At 43.5% G+C, this 20,089-nt stretch overlaps 2 protein-coding genes across 7 annotated transcripts in view; both read right to left on the reverse strand.

Annotated features, from left to right (window-relative positions):
• Positions 1–20,089, reverse strand: part of Rufy3 (RUN and FYVE domain containing 3) — an 83,124-nt gene that overhangs the window by 58,973 nt on the left and 4,062 nt on the right. The window contains exon 1 of one of the 6 annotated variants that reach the window (XM_041671075.1): positions 5,608–6,428. The exons of 2 other annotated variants lie outside the window; for them this stretch is intronic. In XM_041671075.1, the coding sequence (XP_041527009.1) occupies positions 5,608–5,785 (178 nt within the window). In that variant the 5' untranslated portion in view covers positions 5,786–6,428. Of the gene's footprint in view, positions 1–5,607; positions 6,429–20,089 lie in introns of those variants that run through there. 3 more of the 6 variants (XM_041671076.1, XM_041671079.1, XM_041671080.1) reach the window with 3 other exon arrangements.
• On the reverse strand, positions 11,569–11,993 carry LOC121460637 (60S acidic ribosomal protein P2). Its single transcript, XM_041671081.1, has one exon. It carries the CDS (start codon positions 11,950–11,952, stop codon positions 11,605–11,607), a length of 348 nt encoding a protein of 115 aa, XP_041527015.1. The 5' UTR covers positions 11,953–11,993; the 3' UTR covers positions 11,569–11,604.

The following is a 20,089-nucleotide window of genomic DNA, read 5'->3' on the forward strand; positions in this document are numbered from 1 at the left end:
AATCTGAAGTCTTATGCCTGCTGCCCAGTGGTATTTCCTACGAACCTCTCTCTTCTTGTTAGTACAGATGCTGCACATCTGGCCAGCAAGTCCAAGGCAGCTGCTGGAGGGAGCCCTGGTTCTGCTCTGTCAGCCTTGGCATGTTCTGTTATCACGCACTGTAGCAAACCTAAGTTAACGGAGCAGAGCCTCATTTCTCAGCATGTCCTAAGCCAGCCAGGGCTACAGAGTGAGACCCTGACTAAAGAAATAACTAAATAAGTGAATAAATAATCCTTTCATACCAGTAAGTCAATCACCGTGCAATCCCAGTGATCAGGAGGTCAAGAGGTTGGGGCTAGCCTAGGCTAAACAGTGAGTATCAGGTTAGCCCAGGCTACAAAGTAAGATCATGCCTTAAGAAAAAAAAAGCTGGGCAGTGGTGGTGCACACCTTTTAATCCCAGCACTCTGAAGGAAGGCAGAGGCAGGTGGACCTCTGTGAATTCAAGGTCAGTCTGTCTACAGAGTGAGGTTCAAGGACAGCAGGGACTAGGACTACACAGAGAAACCATATCTCAAAAAAACAAAAAAATAAACTTCTAACGTAGAGTTATGCAAACTTAGAGTTGCTTTCTGTTTGTTTAATACGGCTAACAGACCATCCATGCATCTCTTCTTTAAAAAAAAAATACTTATTTATTATGTATACAACATTCTGCTTCCATGTGTGCCCACACACCAGAAGAGGGCACCAGATCTCATTATAGATGGCTGTTAACCACCATGTGGTTGCTGGGAATTGAACTCAGGACCTCTGATCAGTCAATGCTCTTAACCTTTGAGCCATCTCTCCAGCCCCATGCATCTCTTCTTAATGCTGGATTGGGTTAATGGAGAACTGGACAGTTCCTGGTAACAGGTTTACTTTCCTACCATTTTCTATTTTTGAGCCAGGAAACTGGAATGCAGCAAGGATTAATTTAGGTTTTATCATCTTGCGTCAAACTCTCAAGCAGGTACCATTTCTGATGTGTACTGCCCCACCTGGCCCCTAAACCTCTGTGTAAGCGTAGCCATTATGCATGCGGTATATGCATGTATATATACGCACATAAATGCAGGCACATGCGCATGGGCCAGATATTGACATCTAGTGTCATTCTCAATAGCTTTTGGCCTCACACTGAACCTGGAGCTCATTTCATTGGTCAGGCAAGCCTGGCTGGCCAGAGACCCCCATGGAACCTTCTCTCCTGTTTGTCTCCAGGGCTGGGATTTCATGTCTGTGCAGCCACACGTCTGGGCATAGGAACCCAGGTCCTTAAGCTTGCATGGCAAGCACCTCGCCTTCTGAGCCCTCTCCAGCTCTACACTGAAGAAAAAAAAAAACTTGTTAGCCAACAAACCCTACAAATATCCCCAACAGATAAGGAAGTGTAGGAATATGGAAGAAAAGGGGAAAGGGGACATGAGCTTAGGAAGCTGGAGATTTAGTGTAAGAACGATTTAGAGATTTCATTTACACAAATCTATCCAAAAATCATCAATTTACGAAGTAAAGGTAATAAAACTAAAGGTATTATTTTCTCTCTTGAAATAGAATACTATTTGAGACTTTTAAAATCAATTTAATCCCATAACAGATAAAACACAAAGGCTCAGGACTTCATTCTTTAAAGATTCTCTTTAAGATACCAAGAGATTTATAAACATACACTGCCAGCTAGGTAACCAATGGGGTAACCTGATTTTAAGTGGGGCCACAACCATAGACAAGTTGCTGCTAACACTTGGTACTATGACGGCGATACCTACCCTGTCCCCATCCCTGACGTTTACGAGAGTCTCTGAAGATAGTCTTGTTTCTTATTCTCCTGATTCTGGAGGAAGTACACAAACTTGTTTCAAGAATGCGGCTCTAAGAAATCCAGATGCAAAGGACAACAAAACCCCACAAAGCACATCACTTCATCTCAGAAACAGACCAGAAACACGTGTAAAGCATTTTGCTTCCATTCTTGGGAAAACCAAGGGCACAGCCTCTGAATACCCACAATGCTTCATGGAGTGGGCTGAGGAAGCCCTCAGTCCATGTGTGTTGTTTGACACGGGCCCAGCTCAGGATTGGAAAGGCCTTGGTCTGGTCCGTGCAAGTGTTTACAAATGATTGATCAGTGTGTGCAGGAACCAGCGAGTGCAGCTCCCTCCTGGATGTTTACTGCCTGAGACTGCTCACCCGTGGACACCCTGGAGACTAGCTAACTCCTCCCTCAATACTGAGCACAACACACACACTGAGGTTCCCAATTGCTGCAGTAGTCGGTGCCGCATGACGTGAGCCCAGCTCTTCTGCACTTGTGTCTGTCCTTCTTTCTCCCCTCACTGCCCCAGCCAGCTCCCAGACCCACGCCACGTAGGGTATGCTAGTTTTACAAGTCCTTTATTCAAACTTCCACTATGCTTCCAGAAACTTAAAAAAAATAATCAAACACTAGTTCAGTTCAGTGGCAGCTGTGTTTCTAAATCAGCACACATCTGCAATCAAAGCTCTTGAGAAGTGGAGGCAGGAGGATCGGATCAGGGGTTCAAGGCCAGTCTGGGATGTAGGAGAGCCTGTCTCAAAAGCAAGACAACACAACAGCCACAGAAACTCAGTTTCACACAGGTGAGACTGTTCCTCTGGTGCTGACAAGACAAAAGAAAAACAAGTCATATCCTAAATCACTAAATTCAGCTCTTTAAGGATCTGTATATTGTTTATATGACAGGATAATGATTAGTAGAGTCAACTTGAGCCGAGTTTCTGTGGGGTTGGCTGGAAGGTTAAACGATGACATGATAATGCCTCCTTTGTTGGCCATGGTCTATTAGCACAGAGAGCAAGCCTTGTCTTCTTTTGCAATCTTTACTGGTGAAAAGGGACTCGGGAGACCTGAAGATAAAAGCTTGGCAGCCACCGAGATCTTGTGCCATTCTCATCTCCAGCCCTGGACTGGCTGCTTTTCACCAAGAAACTTCCCCTTCTCAGGTGGCTGCTCCTTCCCTCTGTGTTCACTGTTCACTACTTTAGACTGGATTTGTTATCTCTCACCTGGATCATTTTATTAGTCACGACTAGGTCCCTAGAGAGCATTTATCGTCCTAATCAACCCACAATGTTGCTGCAAGTGTGCTCACTCCGTATTAAGAAACTACATTCATAGTATCCCTAGGTATAAAGCCCCTCAGTTATCAAGCCCAGGTGCCCCATGTCAGAGAGTTATCTTTCCAACCTCATGCCCTGCGATGCCACACAGTGCTGAGGTTTCTGACCACCTGCTTTTCCTTCACAGGGATAGCTCAGGACAGACGGAAGAGCCCTGCCCCACAGCCGAGGTGCTGATCAAGGTCTAGCTCAGGCCTGTGCCGGGAAGCTTCCCTGACCCCTCCCTCTCCTTTCCAGCAGACTCAATACTTTACGCTGACCAGATTAGCTTTTAGTTTTGGGGAGAGGACACACAAGAAAGACATTTCGAATGCCAACAAGCATGGAGCGAAGGAATCAAAGTGCTGATTCTCCAGGCACTGCAGTGGGCAGAAGGGCCTTCCTACACGGTGCCCTCAGAGTGAGGGACAGGAACTGTTTCAGAAAACAAGACTTGGAGTCCACGTCATCTCCAGAGGGAATGATTTTGTCCGTTTTCTTTTGTGAAATCGAGGGGGCTCTGGGATTTGAGTGGTCAGATCTTTTCTGTATAAATCAACCAGGAGACAGACTAGGCATTAGGAGTTCCAGTTTTTCAGTTACTCATACAGCCACTGACCACACAGTTAAATTGAATAGTCGTCAAGGGTTTTAGAAGGAAAGCAGACAGTTCTTGGGTCTAAATCGCTGTTTAGACACAGTCAGTAGAGCAAAGAAACAAACTACCCACGGAGTACCTCCTGGTTTTCTAGAACATTACAATTCAAATGTTTTCTTGGCTTTATACTTAAAAAAAAATCATGTGAAATAATTGTTTCTTTCACCTAATTTAAGGCAAAATGCCCCCAATATACTGTTAGAATCTTATTAAGTTTCACATCCTTTCTAAGTGACTAGGGGCCTGTCTTCCTAGATCAAAGGGTGTGCCCTGAGAGTCTGTCTGCCCCTCTCACTCTTTGTCCTTACTACTAAAGCTGCTGTCAGCAGCGACACACTTCTCAACGAAGAATTCAAACAGCATTATTACAAATATTTGAACAAACTGAACAGCAGAGTTGTGTTCACCACAGAGGCAAATATATACTCAAAAGTATCTTTAGGAAACGGAGAAACTAGGTTTTATAATTAGGGTAATATTTCATAGTATGACTTTCAAAATGAATGGGGACTCTCAAACCAAATACGTCAAGAGCACTAGCTAAAAGACTTCTTGGTACTTTTCTTTAGTAAAGACTGGTAAAACATTGGAGGGTGTGTAAACAGTACCAGCATTGTACAGAGTTTTAGCTGATGGCCTGCAACCCTTGAGCACAGTCTGAAACATAACTAAAGGAAGCTGTTCAACTGACAGAATCAACTTAACAGATGCCAAACATCTTTAAAACTACTAAAACATTGTTAGGAAGAAACATACAAAGTGACAGCTTTTGTTTTGCGATCTTAACTCTAAAACTTTCTCAAGGCTCAATCTGACTGGAAAGAAGAAATCCTCACCACACACAGTAGAGTAATCTGAATCAGGATAAAATTGCAACCCAAGGTCAAAGGCATGGAATCACTTTTCCTAACTCCAACTTGCTATGTGCAGTGCACCTGTTCTGCAGATATACCTAAGTACCAGGCCGGCGTTCATAAAGGATTTCTTGTCCATGCTAATGTTTTCATTTTTGTTTTTTGAAGAATAACATAGCTAAGAAGCCATTATTTTTGCAGCAGCTTGGTATCAGGGAAATTAAGGCGTATAAGCTAAAATACACCCTACAAGATTAGTTGCAACTGTAAAGATAGGTAAATAAGTCTGTGTGTGTATACATATACATGCACATATGTATATACACACGTGTATATACATGTACAAAACCCCACAGGAACGGCCTTACTAATAATGCTTAGCCTTGTCAAGAGAGGCTTTTGTTAAGAGGCCGCATCCCTAAGCACTGAATTGAAAACTGCTTCCCCACTTAATACTATTTAAAAGAGCAACTTTCTCGCATGTTTTCCGGGTGCCATCGCCTGTTTCACAATATCCAGTTGACAGAACACTCCTCTGGCTTTTCCACTGAATTTGTTATAGCCTGTAACTACAATTGTGCTTTCTTAATTTACTGTTAGAAATCACTAATCTCGATAGTATTTTAAAGAAGGAACACAATTGATAGCTCTTTCCCTATCTGTTAGCAACCGATGTTTAAATCACCTCAACTGTTCCCTTTGAAGGGCTTTCAGACAAAGAACTATAACACAACACAAGCATGTGCAGAAAGGAGACCTCGGGGGGGGGGAGGGAAAAAATCCTTTCCCCAGTAAGCAGAGACAGGGGCGGGGCGGGGGTGCAGGGAAGCTGAGCCCTAGATAATAAGAAAAGACAAGAGGGGCTTCTCCCCTCCTCTGACCCTCCCGGCCCGAGACAATGAGGTGCTAACAGCTGGGGTCTGACCGTACCTTCATGGGTAGGCTCTGGGTCAGGTGTAAGGGAGATGTCATCCAGCTCTCGCAGGCAGAGCCATTCTCCATCCATTGACACTCGGAATTTGCAAAGGTAGATGGTCTCCATGGCAGCCTGTGTGATCTTGTCAGTGGTGGGGGTTGGCATGTCAGTCGGAGGCGTCAGGGCCGACATGATGACTCAGCTGGGACCACAATACACACACACACACACACACACACACACACACCACACAAATAAATAAGACCTCAGAATCAAAAAAAAAAAAAAAAAAAACCGAATCCCAAGCTCTTAAAACAAAGCTTTTAGAAATTGGAATAGGAGACGTTGGGAAAAAAAAAAAAGGAAGAGAAAAAAAAATTCCTTGTAGAGCAAACTGCTCAAAGTAAACAATTCTATACTATCTTTTTTTTACTGGCAATTCCTAACAGCAAAATTAGATGGTGCCCGTCTTCTCCCAGCGTCCTCTCCTTTATCTTCCTCTCCCTTTATTCCAGCCGGGCTATCTATAGGCTAAAATCCTACACACCCAATGCTGTCTTATAAAGCTGGTTTTCAAAAATTGGTCTTAGCATGAATAAATAAAAAATTCCTCCTTCTTTGTGCAGAAAAAAATACAAAAGAAAGAATACAAAAAAAATCAACCTATATTTTAAATCTATCTGAAAAAAATTTGACCAGCAGAAATCACTACAGGACCTGCTCAGACGAGCCGGGATGCTGAGTTCTAACAGGATTGGCTGTGTGCAGTAAGCAGGGTGTTGACCAAAATGGCTGACTAATGAACTGAACTGAAAATTCAGGCTCATGTGACCAGCTGCTCCGAGAGAGCGCTGGGCAAGCAATTCCCAGGATGCTTTATAGATGCTGCTGATGCAGGAAGAGCAATTAGGCTGCTTCTCTCATCCTGCACAGCCCACTTCCAGACTGTGCTAGTCAAACTATGATCAGACCTAACACAATGCACAGATCCTCATCAATTCTCGACTCTCTTGAGCAGAAGGGCAGGAAAGCAGGGCAATATTAGATAATGCTCTGTGATAAGAAGCAATCAGAATAATTTACTAAGCACTTGATTCACTTCTCCCCTTGTACATTGTTATTGAAATTCTTTACTACAAAAAAGGTGACTTTTTTCTTCCCCTCCCCTCAAAACAGGGTTTCTCTGTGTAGCCCTGGCTGACCTGGAACTCACTCTGTAGACCAGGCTGGCCCTGAACTTACATAGATCTGTCTGCCTCAGCCTCCTGAGTGCTGGGGTTAAAGACAGGAGCCTCCACCACCCGGCAAAAGATAACATTTTATGAATAGCTAAAACAGGTTTTCTAAGGTATCTTATTCTTAGGCATTTATAATTTGGTTTTATAAAATACAAAAGACTTACTTTTTAAGACAGTAAAACACACACACACACACACACACACACACAATCTTAAAGCTAAAAAAAAATAAAATCCTTCCTGATCAATGGCAGCTCCTTTTCCTTTTGCTATATTAACTAAGTGTCTGCTATAAATATGAAGTGTGTTTCTAAAGAGAGATTAAAACAGTGTTATAGTTTAAAAATCTCCCTTTCCTGGAATGTACTGGACACATAATTAAATTCTGAAATCAGTCAATATGTGTACAATTCAATTGTGTTACTAATCATGCCCTGACCACACAAAGTCAGGAAGTAGCTTTCTGAGCTACCTAAGAGGCAAGAACAACACTTTTAAAATATTTTAGTGACCAAAGACACCTTTCCCCTCCCCCCCATTTAAGGGTTTCAGTTTAAAGGAGAAAAATATCTCTTCGAGAAATCTAACCCAGGGCTGGAGAGGTGGCTCAGTGGTTGAGAGCACTGAGTGCTCTTCCGGAGGACCCAGGTTCAATTCCTAGCGCCCACAAGCAGCTCACAAGTGTCTGTAACTGATACCCTCATACACGCATGCAAAACGCCAATGCACATAAAATAAAGAAAAATTATTTTAAAAAGAAAAGAAGTCTAACCCAGACAGCCAGGGCTATATAGAGAGAGACCTTATCTCAAAAAGAAACCCAATCCAGCCAGGCATGGGGAATGGCACATGCTTGTAATTCTAGCGCTCATATAACAAATTTATATTTAGCCATATAGCAAGTTTAACACCAGCCCAGACTAGGCCACATGAGATTCTGTCTCAAAAAAGTGATGGGTGAGAAGGAAAGTGGGGGAAGAAAAGGCTCCAGGTCAATGACATAGTTGAAAACACAGGACAACAAATACATAATAACTTTGGATGCTCTTGTTTGTCTAGGGTCCAATATAGACTCTCCCACTATCTGCAGGGTGCATTCCATGTTTTCCAGGTGTCTGAAACCAATGATAGTTGTTTTCTTATACTGTACATACATATGACTGCTCAATTTATAAATTAGGTAGAGTAAGAAGAGATTAATAACTGCTGGGTATACATGCCTTTAATTATAGTACTCAGGAGGCATTGACAAGTGGATACCCAAGTTCAGGGCCAGCATCATCTACAGAGGGAATTCCAGAACAGCCAGGGCTATACAGAGAAACCTAGTCTTGAAAAACAAACAAACAAACAAAACCAAAGAAATCAATATCTAATTATAAAATAGAATTATTAAAATATCACAGTAAAGGTTAAATGAATGTAGCCTGTTGAAAATAACCTTTCCTTTTTCCTTGAGACAGGAATTGTGTGGTACAGGCTGGCCTTGAACTCCCTATATAGCTGAGGATGAAACAGTTGATCTCCTTGCTCATACCTCCCAAGTGCTAAAATGACAGGTTTTGCTGCTACATGTGGTTTATACTGTTCTGAAGATCAATTCCAGAACATTGTGCAATGCTAGGAAAGCATTCGACCAACTCAACTACGTTTCCAGCCCCTAAAAAATCTTGCTGTGCTGTAGAGATGATTCAGTCAGGAAGGGGCTTGTCAAGGGAGGTTGAAGACCGGAACTCAGTCCCCAGGGACCAAGTAAAGCAGTTGGGCCTGGGGGCGCAGCTCGAGGCAGACAGAGACAGGTGCGTTCCTGGGGCTTGCTGGGCAGCCAGCCTAGCCTAATGGCTGAACTCCAGGCCAATGAGAGATTGTCTCAAAAACCAAGTGGAGCTGTCCCGTGGAACAACATTTCCTGGGGCCTCCACATGCTCAAGTGTGTGTGCGTACACACATACACACACCTTATTTCCTGAACTCCCGTCTCTTCTTGCAATGAGAGGAGATGGTAGCATGGCCTGCTGTGGTGGATTATGGAGGCATTGTGACATAGTGTCAGATGACAGCACAATGAGAACTTAACACAGGGCAGCTGACCTGATAACAGGAGGGGAGCACCTCCAGGGTGAATACATCAGACAAAGAGATCCACGCTTTGAGCTAGGAGCAGAAAGAAGTAAGATCTCATAACGTTCTTTAGAATGGAGTGTAATTTAAAAGTAATGAAACTGCAGAGTTCTGGAATTTTAACCTTAATGTTTTCAGACTACAGTGGAGCTGCAGAAAGTGAACCCCCAAACAGGAATCATGCTAATGGACAAATACTGAACTAGTTCAGACTGGTCACAAACTACGATCTTTTCACCAACCAGGTAACCTTACTAACCATGAAAGGGATCCAGGCTGATGAAGACAGCACAGCAGGAATGTTTGGTTATTGAGCAAGAAGCTTGGCTAAGATCCCTCTGACCCCTCCCAATCCCATTCTACTCAGCCAGAGGACACAGAGAGAGAACCCACTGCGACTACAGCTTTGGCTAGGAGAGAAAAACCCATTAGTTTACCCTATCTGTCAGTCTGTGGCAGGATTGGAGTGATTTAAAAAACAACAGCATCTGGTAAGAGCACCCTTACCTTCAGCGTGAGTTACACCTGCCCATCAGATAAAGGCCACTGAGTCATCATCACAATCACCCATTGTACATAAGCAATGAAATTATTCTAAAACAGCACAACTTATAGAAGTTAACAAAAACACTTCGAAGTATTTCAAAGTGCTGTTTTATACATGGTCTTTACTAATACATAAATACATCACTGTCGTCACATAAAAGGAAAACATTAAGCCATCGGTAAGACATGCAATCTGGACTTCTGAACGGTTTAGTATTGGTAGAGTTACTGCCCTGGCATGCACTAAGTTCTGTCCCCAGCATCACGAAAAGCATTACCCCTTTCTCCTGTATACACTAACTATGGGCTACATTGGACTGTTTTCCTCATTTGAACCTATTTGTCAATAACTGTATGTATTTTCGAGGTGGCTGTGAGAAGGGCGAAGGCGTGGAACCCAAACCACTATGGATTGTGCTCTACCTGCTTATACAGCTTGGATTTTCTACACTGAGTGATTCAAAGCAAACAAGACACACATCTTGGGTGGAAGTTACATTCCTAGTAGACTGCGGCCCGCACTCAGATGTGGCTACGAGACAAAGACTGACTTGTTAGGTCCAAGGCCCCTGTTGTGCAGCATGGAAAAACTCTCATCAAGGTAATGACTTCATTCACGGAATATCTGTTTTCTGTTAGGTGCTTACAAAATGCCACATGGCGTTGTCCTAAGCACGCTGCAGAGCCGACACTCGTGTGTCCTCATACACACAAGGAACTGGCCCAGGATCGCGCAAAGGCCAGGTGGCTGATCTGCCGTCTGCTCCTCCACAATGCTCGGGTCACCTAGGTGAAGCCCCCAAGCTGTTTTCTTTAACATTCTGCAACTTCAGCACTCAGGCAGGGTCCTTCCAAAGATCCTACACATGAGTGTTCAGTCCCTGATCTGAAGAGAACCTTTTAAAAATCAGCCTTTTCAGTTCATACTCTGAAGTCTCACAAACCAGCTCTACTGGCCTCCCTCTCCCTAGGCTTCCATACTTAGCTCAGAAACAGGTCATAAGTGGAAAGCTTCTGAGAGAGGGAGAACCGAAACCCTCACATTTTTCCTGTTCTGAGGTGGCGAGGGCTAACCCCGCCCCCGGACACTATGATGGATGCTTCACTTGGTTCCCTCTGCTGTCACCCTGGGGAGACACTGTGACAGCTAGAAACCACCTCAATGTGTACTCTTTGCTCAGGTAGACCTCTAGGTTAAGAACATGTAATGCTGCCAGGAGTGGTGGTGCATGCCTTTAACCCCAGCACTCGGGAGGCAGAGACAAATCGATCTCTGTGGGTTCGAGGTCAACCTGGTCTACAAAGTGACTTCCAGGACAGCCAGGGCTACACAGAGAAAACCCTGTCTAAAAAAAAAAAAACAAAAAAAGAAAAAAAAATATGATCCATCCAGATCCAGGGAGAAGATAATGAAGGGAAATCGTCTTCTAAAATGAGCCCTGCAGGCTTTTAAAGAATCGCGTCACTGTACAATTTTAATTCTGCAAAGCATTAACCATCATCTATGAAACCATGGCTCAGCTGGAGAAATGGACCAACAATTTACAAGGATGTATGTATGCACGCTCGCTCCTCCGAACTGCCTTTGCTTTTCAAAACCAACTACAACAGGAGCAGTACTCAACCTTTGCTTTTCAAATGTTCATTTTCGCTCAAGTGTCTTTGTTTTGTTTTTGGTTTTTCAAGACAGGGTTTCTCTGTGGCTTTGGAGCCTGTCCTGGAATTAGCTGTTGTAGACCAGGCTGGCCTCGAACTCACAGAGATCCATCTGCCTCTGACTCCTGAGTGCTGGGATTAAAGACGTGGGCCACCACCGCCCAGCAATGGGCAAGTGTTTTACTTGCATGCATTCATGTTATGTGCACCACATTAGTTTCTGGTTTCCAAGGAGGCCAAAAAGGAGCATCAGATGTTAGGAACTGGAGTTAGAGATGGTTGTAAGCTGCCATGTAGGTGCTGGGAACCAAACCCAGGTCCTTTGCAAGAACAGAGCTCTTAACAGCTGAGCCATATCTCTAGTCCTTGTTTTCCTTCCATATAGACACCATATTCTGGATTTTTTTTTCAAGATACATAAAAAGGTTTTATTTGCAGGGGAGCACAGATTTAATCAAACAAGCCAAATCCCATGTCATCATCCGACTCTTCGGACTCCTCCTTCTTCTCTTCTTTCTTCTCCTCTGCTGCAGCTGGGGCAGAACCAGCAGCAGGAGCTGCAGAGCCAGGGGCAGCAGAAACAGCCACAGCTCCACCAGCAGGCACACTGGCAAGTTTCCCAACACCCTGGGCAATGACATCCTCAATGTTTTTTCCATTCAGCTCACTGATGACCTTGTTGAGCCGGTCATCGTCCGCCTCGATGCCCACGCTGTCTAGTATCTTCTTAATGTCTTTGGCGCTAGGAGAGGAGTTGCCCCCAAGGGCGGCAAGCAAGTAAGAGGCGACGTAGCGCATGTCGGCTGCTGCGGACCGGCCTCACGCGTGCGACCTCGGCGGCATCAGGTGGCCCATATTCTGGATTTTATGTAATATTATCTTACGTGTGATAGCACAGACATACAATTCCCAGTAGGAAGACCAAAATTTACATAGTGAATTAGAGACCAATCTGAGCTATATGAGACCTTATTTATTTATTTTTAAAGAAAAAATATTTCTGGGGCTGGAGAGATGGCTCAGCGGTTAAGAGCATTGCCTGCTGTTCCAAAGGTCCTGAGTTCAATTCCCAGCAACCACATGGTGGTCCACAACCATCTGTATTGAGGTCTGGTGCCCTCTTCTGGCTAACTCCGTACAAAATAAATAAATAAATATTTAAAAAAAATATTTCTTTACTTTAAAAACAGGATCACAATGCTGGGCAGTGGTGATGCACACCTTTAATCCCAGCACTTGGGAGGCAGAGGCAAAAAGATCTCTGTGAGTTCAAAGCCAGACTGGTCTACAGAGCTACTTCCAGGAGAGCAAGGGCTGTTACACAGAGAAACTCTGTCTCAAAACAAAACAAAACAAAACAAACAAAAAAAGATCACAAACATATGAAAGACTAAACAATATATTTAGTTTGGTTCTAATAGTTTCATGATAATAAATAACTTCTAAGTCTTTCACTCAACATTGCATATTTACTGTGTGTGTGTATATGTACGTGTGTGTGTGTGTGTGTGTGTGTGTGTGTGTATGTGTGTGTTATGTACACTCATCCGAACAGGGTCTCTCACTGGCCCGGAGCTTAGCAGTTAAGCTAGGCTGTCTGTGGTCAGCAAATCCCAGGATTCACCTGTCTCAGTCTCTCTGCAGGTCTGGCTATTTTTCATAGGCCCAAGGATTGATAGGTCTTTGTCCTTGTAAGTACTACACTGCTTCAGCTCCGACAACAACAACAGAAGCGTGGAGGCCCAAGGTCAACCTTGGGTGCTGTTCTAAAGGGGCCATTAATCTTGTCTGAAACAGGGTCTCTCTTTTGTCCTGAAGATCAGCAAACAGGCTAGACTGGCTAGACAAAAGACCCAGGGATCCTCCTGTCTCTCTCAGCAGTGCTTACAGCAGGTGCTACCACACCCAGCTTTTTTACCTGGAATCTGGGGATTAAAACTGGGTTCTCATGCTTGCATGGCAAACACTTCACCACTTGAACTACATGCCCAGGCTCCCCCTCTCTCTATGTTCTAGAGACAGGGTCTCAGGTATTTCAAGGTGGCCTTGAACTCACTATGTAGCTGAGAATGGTCCTGAACTTCTTATCCTCTGGCTTCTACCTGCCGAGTTCTGAGATTCCAGGTGTACAATAGCATGGCTAGTGTATGGGCTGCCAGGGATCGAACACAGGGCTTTTTGCATGCGAGTTGCGCCCTCTCCCAACTGAACTCCACTTCTCATTCCTCCTGCACTTAGCTGCCTCCTGTTTTTCTTTAGTTCCTTGCTCTAGAGATTGCATTGCTATGGATCTTGGTTTGCTGGTACAAATTTAAGGTCAATTTTTTATATGTATATTTTTCCTCTTATTAAGGTATTGTGTTTGTGCAGCTCATTTAAAAATGTAATGAATAATTTAAAAAATAGGTTAATAGAGAGTCGTCTTTAATAATCAAGCTTGTAGTCATGTTAGTTAGGTTTTCTAGATATATAGAGAAATATTTTAGTTAGATAGGTATACTTCAAATCTTTCAAAGACCTTCAGAATATGGCATTTAAAATGTTTTAAGAACTTAGGACATTTCCTGACAACGAGACACATCTGCTCCTGGCAGTACCAGTCTACTTCAAGAGGAAGATGGGCATTGAAGAGGCTCCTTATGGAGTTGGTTAGCCATTTGAGCAAGAAACTGCTCTTGCCTGGACTGCTTGATGAACTGGACATGCAGGACCCGCAGGGAAATGACTGCTGAACTTGCCTAAAGGTAAGATGATCCTTTGTGGTTCCTGCTTCATCAAAGAGTCTGCTAGACCTTCTGCAGGACACAGAAGAAAATGACTGACAAACTACCAATATAGGTAGAATTGTCTTTGAAATTTCCTGCTTCATGGAAAAGTCTGCTGGATACCATGGGCCTGTAGGCTGAAGATGGATGCCCCAAATGGTACAAAGAACTTTGGGTAACTGTCCAGGCAGCGAGATGTCTCTATGTCAATTCTAGAGTTTTGGAAGTTGCTTACAATGCACTTCCTGTTTACTTAGGTAATCTTATATCCTTCTGGAGTCTTTGATGGTGTGGAAGAATGGGTAGTTATAGTTTTCTTTAGTTATTATAAAAGATAAAGTAGATATAAATATTGTAACTGTAATTCTTGCTTGATAATATGCTTTGTTATATGTAATTTTACTATGTTAAAACTTTCCTTTTCATTTAACAGAAAAGGGGGAGTGATGTGGGATTCCCCTCTGTATGCTGTGAATATCAGTTAATAAAGGAACTGCTTTTGGCTTATAGCAGAGCTAGGTGGGGGAAAACTAAACTGAATGTTTGGAAAAGGGAGGTGGAGTTAGGCAGAAGCCATGGCGCTGTCACCAGAGACAGACATGCTGAAACTTTGCTGGTAGGCCATGACCTCGTGGTGATGCACAGAGTAATGGAGATGGGTTAAATTAAGATGTAAGAGTTAGCCAATAAGAAGCTAGGGCTAATGGGCCAAGCAGTGATTTAAAGAATACAGTTTCTAAACTCTGAGATTCCATCTTATACCTGTAAGAATGGCCAAGATCAAAAACACTGATGAAAACTTAATCTAGAGAGGTTGTAGGGTAAAGGGAAGACTTCTTCATTGCTGGTGGGAATGCAAGCTGGTACAGCCCCTTTGGATGTCAGTGTGGCGATTTCTCAGAAAATTAGGAAACAACCTTCCTCAAGACCCAGTAATACCACTTTTGGGTATATATCCAAAAGATGCTCAATCGTGCCACAAGGACGTGTGCTCAACTATGTTCATAGCAGCATTGTTTGTCAACCTGGAAACAACCTAAATGCCCCTTGACAGAAGAATGGATAAGGAAATTGTGGTACATTTGCACAATGGAGCACTACACAGCAGAAAAAAATAATGACATCTTGATTTTTGTAGGCAAATGGATGGAGCTAGAAAACATCATTTTGAGTGAGGTAACCCAGACCCAGAAAGAATCACATGTACTCACTCATAAGTGGTTTTTAAATATAAAGCAAAGAACCAGCCTACAAATCACAATCCCAGAGAACCTAGACAACTATGAGGACCCTAAGAGAGATATACATAGATCTAATCTACATGGGAAGTAGAAAAAGACAAGATCTCCTGAGTAAATTGGGAGCATTGGACCTTGGGAGAGGGTTTAATGGGAGGGGAGAGGCAGGGAGGGGATCAGAGAAAAATGTAGAGCTCAGTAAAAATCAATAAAATTTAAAAAAAGATAACCACATAGACAAAAAAAAAACAGTCACACAATTTCTGTGTGATTATTTGGGGGCTAAGCAGCTGGGAACTAACTAGTGGCCTCCTTACTACAGTTCTTAATCTGCACATAATGGCTCTTTTAAAATTGTCAATTTGGTTGGGCGGTGGTGGCACATGCCTTTAATCTCAGCACTTGGAAAGCAGGGGTGGGGATGAGGGGGGGGCAAAGGGGGGAACTCTATGAGTTCAAGGTCAGCCTGGTCTACAGAGTGAGTTCCAGGACAGGCTCCAAAGCTACACAGAGAAACCCTGTCTCGAAACACTCCCTGGACAAAAATGACTGTCTAAATCAATTTGCAGATGCTCACAAAATTCTGTTTCCTAATGCTTCTTTCTGGGTTTATGGTTTCACAACTCAAGAAAAATATCTTCCCATTTCACTACTGACTGTTGTCTTGATGTGATTATTACAAGTAGCAGACCACATCCAGAACCAGGAAAACTCGAACTAGTTTCCACCGTGTTAAAACTGGTAGAAGGGGGGCTGGAGAGATGGCTCAGTGGTTAAGGGCACTGACTGCTCTTCCAGAGGTCCTGAGTTCAATTCCCAGCAACCACATGGTGGCTCACAACCATCTGTAATGAGATCTGGCGCCCTCCTCTGGCGTGTGGGCATATATGGAGGCAGAATGTTGTATACATAATAAATAAATAAATCTTTAAAAAAAAAACTGGTAGAAGGGCCAAGAGCATGGATATTTCACACAGTCTACTCCTTCCTCCAATATCTTTTTTCCCCATGACCAAAATCCACCAGGTTTACCTGGAGTTGTCAGAATTCTTCAATCTGAGGTTTCTATTCTCGGTAGGCGCATTATCAATTTGTAGATACTAACCAAAGATGACAATAAGCGATTATAAAATGATTATACCCAGGAAGCTGAGTTATTATTTTGCCAGAAGCAAATACCAGTGGAGGACTGCAACGTCTCATCTTCACTTAATAAAATTAACCAGCATAAGACCAGAAATAACTTCCACCTTGGGATGCAGCGCTGACTTCATGGCTCAGGGCAGGAAGCAACGGCTTACACATGCAGACTTCAACAGCTTACTATTAAATGTCTCTGGGAAATCTCTCCTCCCCTCCCTTCCCCTCCATTTGCTCAGCCATAAAATAAACCAAATGACCAGCATTGCAGAGAGTACAGCCCCACGAGAAGAAACGTGTAGATGTTACTCAACACAGTACCTACCAAACATCAGTGCCAGTGGACGCTTACTGGTGGAGGGATGCAATGTCAAAGCACTCTCTGCACATAAAATGGTATTTTCCCACTTTAAAAAAAAAAAACAAAAAACACTTCAACCTTGAAAATTTTTCAGTTCTACACAAACAAAACGTACGTCTTAAGAAACAAGATTCCAGGTTATTTTTCTTTTCTTCCCTTCCTTTTTGACAGGGTCTTGATATATAGTCCATGCTGGCCTCCTCTTAACATCCTCCCACCCCAGCTTCCCAAAGTACCTTTTCCAGTGTATACAAGATTCAGGCACTTAACACACACAGGGCAAGAACAGTGTGTTAACTTGGAAAGACTGAAGAAAAAACAAGGACTACAATAGCAGCGCCACAGGTGTCCAAGAAGTTCCAAAGTCCTGGCCACACACGTGGACCGTCAGTACGTACATAAACTATTCTATCAAATTTATGACTTATGGATTTCACTGATAGCAGAGATGGTTTTAGTAAAGAACAAACTCTAGAGGGCTGTTGCCTGAAAAGACAAACCCAATCTAGGCCGTGATTCTAGATGAAAAAAAAAGGAAAGGAGAGGTTCTTGGTAGAGCCACGTTGCCTCTAGAAGCAGAAAGTCCTCAGGGAGTCCTATGTCACCAGAGAGAAACCAAGAAACCTTTCCCAACTAACTCATCTGTTTGTCCCTTCTGGTTCCCCCTCTCTCTTGAGACAGGGTCTCACTGTGCAGCCCTGGCTGGCCTGTAACTCCCTATGTATAGATCAGGTTGGCCTTGAATTCAGAGATCCACCTGCCTCTGTCTTTGTCCATTTCTCTCTACCAAACAGGAAACAATGTTAGCTACTTTAAAATTAAATAACGTGCTGGCACGGCACAGAGCAAGCGGTAAGTAGCGCCAGCCACCATCACTACAGTGTTTCTGCTTCTGAGAATGCTCGAAACAAAACATGATTCTCTTCAGGACAAATTTGTAAAGATGTTTCTGAGAGCAACTCAGGAAAAAAGCAGATGTGAGCAAAGCGTACACTGTGATGATCTTCACGTTGTGAGGAAGGAGGAGTGATGGGTCAGAATTCTCCCAAGTATTAACATTGTGAAAGGGACAGCAGTGTTGAAGCCCGTATCGGGCCTACACAGCAGAAGTAGAGAAACAACCGTGGAGAGTCCCTAACAGATTCTAAAGTTAGAAGATTTACATTCTAGATGACTTCTGCTTTCCCTGGCCTCTTGTCCTGCCGATCTCTTCTCATGCCCTTGAACAGACCTTACACTATTCTTTCAAACTCTCTCCCCTCTGCCCCATTCCCAGTCCTTCCAATATCAGCTGAGCATCCAGTCCACTTGATACCAAACAAGATTAGAGCCATGTCAGGCGGTAGTGGCGCACTCCTTTAATCCCAGCACTTGGGAGGCAGAGGTAGGCGGATTTCTGTGAGTTCAAGGCTAGCCTGGTCTACGAGAGCTAATTCCAGGACAGGCTCCAAAGCTACAGAGAAACCCTGTCTCAGAAAAAAGAAAAAGAAAAGGAAAGGATTCGAGCTAGGGGGTTGCTAAATAGGCTTTACCAAGAGGAATGCCATTCTGGCCAGGAGCCCTGGGAAGTTTTAGGACTATGGATCTTTCCACAGTTATAAAGAAAACAGCTGCAGTAAACAGGGTATAGCAGTGCACACCTGTAACCCCAGTACTGAGAAGGATGAGGTACGAGGATCTGAGTTTGAAGCCAGCTGTGGCACATCCTATAGACACAGAGAAAAGGACATGGACAGGTCACAATCCTATTAGTGCCCTCTAAGTGCCCCTGCTTTGTAATTCTGAAAATACTTCCTTCCATATAATTTGTTTTGCTTCTTTCTTCCTACATTGGTGATTAAACTCAGGACTGTTGCATGCTGCTAACAATTTTGATCCAGGCTCAATTCTCAGTACTGACATGGCAGCTCACAACCATCTGTAACTCCAGTTCCAGAGATCTGATGTCCTTTTCTACACGCGCACATGGTACAGACATACATGCAGGCAGGACACCCACACACATATTTGTAAATCTATAAGTTCCTTGCACACATTATGGATTTGTAAGTGCACACCCGAAAATCAAGTTCATCTCCATGTCTCATCATCAGAACTATCAGGAGTCACCCGTGGTCCTCACTGCTGGATAGTCTTTGAAATGGGCAGTCACAGTGATACTGGATTTTTTGAGATTCTTATCCCCCTCTCCCCACACCCTTATTCCTCTTCTAGCTCTTCTCAGTCTCAAACAGGCACACAAAAGACAGGATGGACAGTGTCTTCTTTATGAACAACGAGACGTAGTTTGTAACCTGCTGTAATGGGAAAAAAATGACAAGAGCTGTGGGCTCTTTTTCTTGCACAACCTTAAACATAAGTATCTGCTATAGCTCTGGGAGTTGGACAAAGAGAAGAACTTCTGGCGGCTGCGGCGGCGCATGCCTTTAATCTCAGACCTTGGGAGGTAGAGGCGGGTAGAGTGGAGTTTGAGGCACCTTGGTCTACAGAAAAGAGGAGAATTACTACAGATAGAGGCTGTGTGTTTGGGGGGCAGGGAGGTCAGCCTTTTGATACACAATCTTGCCATCTACAAAGCTCTTGCTGAAGAACTGTGTAACCAAGTTTAAAACAACTAGGCCAGCAAGATGGCCCATCAGGTAAAAAAAAACACTTCCTATACAAGCCATGCCCTGAGTTCGATTCCTGCAACCCACAACAGAAGGAAAGAACCAATACCCCAAAGCTGTCTTCTGACCTCTCCGTGTGTGCCCACTCACAACTACGCACACTGGACCATGTCTGTTTCCTGTTGCTTCAGGAGAAACACTGCGACAAAAGCAACTTCCAGGAAGAAAGGGCTGACTTGGCTGACAATGCAAGGTGGCAAGCCTATCATTGTGGGAAAGTCAAAGCAGGTATTTGAAGCAATTAGTCACATCCACAGACAAGAGCTACTTATACTTAGCACCCTCTATACTTACACAGTCCAAGATCCCCTGCCCAATAATGGTGTTCCCCACAATGCGAAGGTCTTTTTTGCTTCTATAATATAACAAAGATAACACCTCACATCCATGTCCACGTGACAACCTCATCTACATAATCCACCACTGAGCGGCTTTTCCCAGGTGATTCTAGACTGTGTGAAGCTGATAATTAAAGCTCTTCGTGCCCCCTCCTTCTCCGTCTCATGTTTTAAGTGAGTTTACAGCTCTGTGTTGTGTGTTGTTTACTCACAACAAGACCTGTATGGTGTAACAGAAAAAGGAAGGCATTAAAAGTCAACTGCAAGACAGCTGATCAGAAGTCACAGGTCACATATATCAAGAGGGAAAAGAGACCATGAAATATGATCGTAGATGCACTCAAATTACGAAAAAGTCATGGAAGTTAATCCAGTTCAAAAGTGTGGTGTCATCTGACATTGAATGTGATGGGGTGGTGGTCCT

Source organism: Microtus oregoni, unplaced genomic scaffold (genome assembly GCF_018167655.1).
Source record: "Microtus oregoni isolate MIOR12 unplaced genomic scaffold, Mior012 000021F_ref0000039, whole genome shotgun sequence".
Taxonomy (NCBI): Eukaryota; Metazoa; Chordata; class Mammalia; order Rodentia; family Cricetidae; genus Microtus; species Microtus oregoni.